Source organism: Perna viridis, chromosome 1 (genome assembly GCF_037379345.1).
Source record: "Perna viridis isolate PV_CMFRI_1.1 ecotype Kerala chromosome 1, ASM3737934v1, whole genome shotgun sequence".
NCBI lineage: Eukaryota > Metazoa > Mollusca > Bivalvia > Mytilida > Mytilidae > Perna > Perna viridis.
Genome location: NC_142445.1, coordinates 29,412,638 through 29,419,022, shown reverse-complemented (window position 1 = coordinate 29,419,022; position 6,385 = coordinate 29,412,638). Strand labels below are relative to the sequence as shown.

General features: G+C 33.2%; 1 protein-coding gene across 1 annotated transcript; it reads right to left on the bottom strand.

Annotated features, from left to right (window-relative positions):
• Positions 1-500: 500 nt before the first annotated feature.
• LOC148628245 (uncharacterized) lies at positions 501-4,222 on the bottom strand. The gene is made up of 5 exons (XM_088585075.1): positions 4,029-4,222; positions 3,335-3,532; positions 2,772-3,023; positions 2,235-2,498; positions 501-891 (listed from the first exon to the last, which is right to left on the bottom strand). The coding sequence occupies exons 1-5, from the start codon at positions 4,108-4,110 to the stop codon at positions 650-652; spliced, it is 1,038 nt and encodes a 345-aa protein (XP_088441201.1). The 5' UTR covers positions 4,111-4,222; the 3' UTR covers positions 501-649.
• Between the last annotated feature and the right edge of the window lie 2,163 nt (positions 4,223-6,385).

The following is a 6,385-nucleotide window of genomic DNA, read 5'->3' as shown; positions in this document are numbered from 1 at the left end:
GTATTATTAAAAACACAGAGTAACTAACATTATTTCATATGTTCCAATGAATCATGTTTTGTTTTGTAAAACTCGTATACGAAAATCATTATCTTGAGTTTCAATTGAGGATACCAGAAAACGTAAAATGTTAAGAATCGTGACCATGGTAGTTTACTACTACATAAAAATTAAAAACTAGATACATTTTGTTTTCAAATATGACTAAAACAATCATGTATCGTACTTATAACCCAAAATCGAAACCAAGAAGCCTTTATAAATTTCCACTATCCGTCTCTACTTTATATATTAATTGATATTTCAAAACGTCCGTAAAAGATAAGAGAATTCAATTATATATAAGTCTTATACTTGCTTCTTGTTTTTATAGATCTTGTGTTTGAATAATGACATTAAAAAATATAAAAAGTAGTATCTAGTCTTCATACTATTTAGATGTTTTGCAAAAATGTTTCAAAGCAAATACGCGCCATGTCCTAACAAATTGAAAACATATAGAAGTGTAACAAAACTAGTTTATTCTAAGATGATTGCAAAATATACAAACAAGCAAAATAATACTGACTAGGAAGAACAAAGGATTTCATTCTTATACTCTTATACTCTATGTAGTATGAGTTCTTTAGATGATATTACAATAAATCATTTAGACTTGTTCGTTTTGTTTTAAAAATGCCTTCCTATTTTGACGATTGCCAAATTTTCGAAGCTTTCGCTTTTCTTGTCGTCTTTTCTTCTTTTCCATCAATTTTTCATGTAAATCACATGAATATGAGATTGATCTAGTTTCACAAATGTTGTCTGTTCCTATCTCAGGAGTATAAGTCTTTGCAACCATGTTTGTCACTGGATCACACTCGCTAAAGGAAACTTCAAAATCACAGCCAACTGCAATAAATGGAAAACAACATATAAGAAATGCAAAACTTTCATCTATGTGAATATGAAATAAAATTTTATTGGTAATCTGTAATTTTTCCGACAAAGTCGGTATAGTTTCGCTTTTTACCCTTTGACCCTAAAGACGCTCCTCCATGGAAACTCATGTCACCTGATCGCAATTCTATTTACCAATTGGCTAAATACTGATAACTTAGTGGCGTTCGAAAAATTGCATCGGAAATTGTGTCCAATGTGTTATTTACTGTATGAAATGTGGAAAATTGTAACTAAAAAAATAACGAATTTTACTTGATACACTGCATCTACCCCAGAGAACTTGAGATAAAGGATACTACAGACAATCTGAAGTTAGCCTCATATCTTGACCTACACTTAGAGATCGACGGTAAGGGAAAGCTATTGATTAAGGAAAGCTATTGATCAAACTTTACGACAAACGTGATGACTTTTCATTCAGAATTGTCAACTTTCCTTTCATCCCTTCAGCACTGCGTATGGAGTTTTCATATCACAACTCATACATTACGCCAGAACTTGCCGTAACTACGTAGACGTTTTGTATCGCACTTCTTACAGTTCTTACAGTTAGGCTTCTGGAACAGGGCTATGTTGCTACAAGATTGAAGTCATCACTTCAGAAGATTTATGGTCGCAATCATTAACTCGTGGATCGTTACGTGTCATAGTTTTGCTTTCCTCTTTATTCTACCCCGGACTTAACTTGGGTCCATGCTCCCAGCTTTTAGTGGAGTCCGAGTTGCTTATTTGATTTTGTTACTTTGTATGTATAATTTTAGTTACTTAATTTTCTTTGTTGTGTATATCTGTTTTCCATGTTTGGTCTTTGTCCCTGGATTACTTTCTTTTGATTTTTCACTAGAACATATGTTCCCTTGATTACTCTTTAATTTATAACAATACTTATTTACATGAAAAAAAATTACCCCGCATAACTGGCAGCCTCTTTAATATTTATATGAAGCATGCAATAATAAACAAAACCATAATAATTGGGTGATCAAAAAGCAGTGTTACTAAACATATACTTTGATCTGAGATTAACTTTAATGATTTGATTTTACTTTTTTAACTTAATTCAATGAAGAAATCCAATGAGAAAGAAATGACAGGAACATCAAAATAACAAAAGACGAGTAAACAACAACAACAAAAAAGAACAGAAAATGTACACTTAGATAACCGAATAACACAAACCTCACTGAAATAGAGATGACCTCGGGTATTCCGAAAGGTTGCGTTCTTGCTATTTGCAAGACAAAAATCATTAACGATTTGATGAACATGTTACTATTTTAATACAAACTTACGTTTCTTCTGAGCCCTGACGAGTAACCAACTTTCTCTCAACTGGCTGATTTCTTCCTTCCTTTGCTGTTTCTGTGCTTTTTTAGTATTTTTCATTTCTAACTTCTTTGCATTCCATTCTTGGATCCTTTGATATCTATCACATGATATGGTGAAGTTAAATGTTACCTCACAACCCTCATTACCCTCTCTAAGAGTAAGAACTGTCGCAACTGTCTGGGAAGTTTCATCACATGGACTCCATTCTCCTTTGTCGTATTTACATTCTGAAAGTAAACATATTTCAAAAGCATATTAAAAAAAACCCTAATACAATTCAAATATAAAAAACGAAATCATGAGATATTTCAATATTATTTCATCATAGAATTTCATAGTATGGAAAGGGGCTTCTTTAAATCATGAATAAAGATGATATCGAACTTTCTTTTCGAATTTTATCTTAAGAATATCGTTCATGCAACTTTTTATACAAAGCCGAAAACCAAATACTTATAAGTTTTATGTTAGTGCATTGTCCTCATTGAATTTCTACTTACTTAATTTCAGATCCTTTCTCCTCTGTCGCTGTTCTTTTCTCTCTGCTTTGATGAGTTTTTGTTCAATCCTTTTTTGTTTCCTTTCTAATTTCATTGCTTTCCGTGCCATTATTCTCTCCAGCTTTTCGCATGAAATTGTTATGTTACGTGTATTATCACAATCCTGGTCGCCATCAATCAGGGTTAAAGTCCTACTTGTAGTATTGGTGGTATCATCACATCTACTCCATTCGCTCTTTTCATATTTACATCCTTAATAAATAGACAAATGAATGTTTTATAAACGTCATTTAGAGCAGTTATCAGTATAAGCGTATTGTACATAAGATGCAAGGTTTCAATATCACAGTAGATATTTTGTTTAGTAACAATGAAATTATTTTTTCACCGAAAACCGTCTCAACGTTATTTTGTGATGCCGTAGCAGGATATGCTTACTGATATCTTGTTTTTCTTAGTCATGAATAGGTCAAATTTGTATAAAAAAATTCTGTTATCATGAAACAAACGTTAATAAATTGAAGCTTTTCGAAAATGAACTACATTGTTAAAATTATGCTTACTTTTATTTTGATCCCTTCTCTCTTTCCTTTCCTGACGCCTTTCTTTCCCAGCAAGTATTCGTTCATATCTTTGACAAGAAATTGTCTGGTTTATAAAGTCCTCACAATCAGGTTCTTCATTCGTCAGAGTAAGCTCCCTTGTGACAGTCTGTGTGTCCGGATCACAATCACTCCAATTGCCTTTTGCATAGTCACAACCTGTAATACATGCAGAAATTATTTCAAAATTCTTGCAAGTTTTTGCCAGTTTGTATTTTCGTAAGTTTAGATAAACCACAGTTGGTATTCTCTCTGCATGAAATTATTGGTTATGCTTTACCTAGGCCTTTATTCCATAATAAGTTTGCGGGACTGAACTATCATTTGAAGCACAAAAATCATTATAAAGTAAATTGCATAATGAAATGCTAAAAACAAATACTTTTTCTCGTCCCCCCCGAAAAAAAAACCACGTTTTACTCTTTCAAAAATAAGTCTTTCACCTTATCCAAAAAACAAAAACAAAAAAAATAAATAAAAGTACATAAATAAATAAACGTTTGTAATTTTAGAGGGCATATTTAAACATTAACATTTTTACTAAAATACAATTGGTCATTGCCCAAATCTTGAGCGTGATGCTGTACGCCGGGCCTTTATTGACTGAAAGTTTTAAAACTTGAATTCAATATAACAACAGTTTAATACTACTCACTATTATCTCTCCAAGGTTTCTTTGCCTCTACACTAATCACTGTCACGAACAACAGGATAACACTTACTGCAAAAACCTTCATTGTTATATGTTACTCTTCCAAGTCCCAAATCTGGTTTTAGAGACATTTTGCAAGTTTATATAGAACTGTCTAAAACCATAAATATCACTGTCAGTCATCAGAAAATCCTTCTCACCTGATGTTATTCCCATCACTCTCGTGACACCTAATCCCCATTTTGACGAAAAAAACTTCCTCTGTCTGCGTCACTGGGATTGTACAACGAAAACATCAGCGTTTTGTGATCTGCTTATTGACCTTTCTGACCATCTCCCTCTTGAAATGTGTGTCATGGTCTTAAATCGTGCTTCAATCTTTCCGAGACATCATCCTGAATGTACTACATAGATTTATGTGTCAATTAATAACCACTTGATAATAACTATGTCAGATTGTTTTGTTGTTTTATGATTGATATTTAGGTAAAAAGTACAAGTTTTGTAAACATTATAAACCACATTTTAAGAACCGTGTATATGTTGAGATACTTAGTATTATTTTTTGTATCTGAGATCTTGTCGGGAGACAGTCTGCAAAAGCGTATGAGTAGAAGTTTTCTATAAGTTCTAGACGAATAAGCTTTTTTTGAAAAAAGTAGTATTAACATGCTTATATTTCGATTAAAACCTAATGAGGAAAAATAAATAATAACAAGTAAACTTACATAATAATAGTGCAAAGTATTTTGGCACAGTAGTCCTTGAGTATTCAAGATAGCTATAAACAAAAGTGAATCTTTTCTACACCGCACCTTGAGTCAACTGAAAATATGTCTTAACTTAACTTGGAATTAAATTGAAACCGTTCTTAAACCAGACGTCATTTCAAGATTCGTATAGCGACAGACGTTCATTTTCAATCTTATTTACAGCTGCAGACAAGCCTTTAAAAAATCTCGGGGGTAATATTCAAATCAGACGTTGTTTGAAATTCAGATAGCATCGTGTAAAGTCTAATTGTCTTAACATTCAAAGATTCTTTAAAGTTTGGAAACGGCTGCATTAAAAGTGGGTTTCGAACGTACGATGTGGCTATACTTACTTTTATGTACTTTTTTAATTAAAATTTTTTTTTTTTGTAAATTGGTATCGTAGACTTGCTATTAGTTGCAGTTAAATAATCTATTCAAACCTTAAAAAAATCACACAGTGACCGTTTAGAGTATTTAAAAGTGGCAACACGTATTCCACTAAAACTGGAAGCATGGACCAGGTGCACTGGGTAAGCGTTCTCTACTTTTCTAGAAACACCCGCCGAGATGCTCATAAAAAGTCAAGTCCGGGTAGACAAAAGAGGAAAAGAAAACTATGACACGTTGAACAAATCGGTTCTTATGGTGCAGATGGATACACACTAACGATCCACGAATTCATGATGACGATCATAAAGCTTCTGTAGTGATGGCTTCAATCTTATAACACCAGAATCCTATTCCAGAACCTTATTGTAAGAAGTATAATGCGGTTCAAAAAGTTTGCGTAATTACGGAGAGCTCTGCCGGATGAGCAATGATATGTAAACTTCATACACAGGTGCTAAAGGGATGCTGCCACAGGTGAAAGGAAAGATGACAATACGGGATGAAAAAACATCACGTTTGTCGTATAGTTTGTCCAATTGTTTTCCTTAACCATCGATCTCTAAGTTTAGGTCAATATATGAGGCTGGCATCAAATTGTATATAGCACTGTTTGTCTTAACTTCTTTTTGGGTAGAGGCAATGTAAGAAATCCCCGAAATTAAGATTTTTTAAAAGATGGTACTTCATCTATATAACCATATCGAGATCAAATGATCTGACTAAACGACATTCCTTCCTTTAGATCAGATCAGCTAAGAAGTCAGTCTCATAAGAGTGAAGGAATAGGTCAGCGAGTAGAGAAGCACAATTTGTTCCCAATGGAATGCCAACCGTTTGTTGAAAAACCCATTCACCACACTGGACACATATGTTGTCGATAAAAAATTCCAGACGTTTTTGGACTTCCTTCATCGGTATATTTGGAAGATGATTTAAAATTGTATGAGCAAGTACTACCTATCTGTATCCGAGTGTATCCTCGTTTTGGAGTAACAACGATGTACAATATTTTAGTCATGATCTTAACTGAGTATGGGGGATGGAAGTTTAAAGAGTAAAAAAATCATAGGTTTTAATGCTATTGTGTTCTGGTAATAATCTTGAAATGATGGTTTCCAATTTATGGAGTGTGGTTCAAGGTACTTGGGACCTTTAGAAAGGGCCTGTCGGAGAGATTCGTTTTTTATGATGTTTATATCTCCCGTAATTACGTGA

Coding starts and splice junctions, on each gene's coding strand:
- LOC148628245 (XM_088585075.1), bottom strand. CDS start 4,110: ATGAAGGTTTTTGCAGTAAGTGTTATCCTGTTGTTCGTGACAGTGATT. Junction 3,024..3,334: donor GAGAAGGGATCAAAATAAAA/GTAAGCATAATT, acceptor CTATTTATTAAG/GATGTAAATATGAAAAGAGC. Junction 892..2,234: donor CGTCAGGGCTCAGAAGAAAC/GTAAGTTTGTAT, acceptor CATTTATTGCAG/TTGGCTGTGATTTTGAAGTT.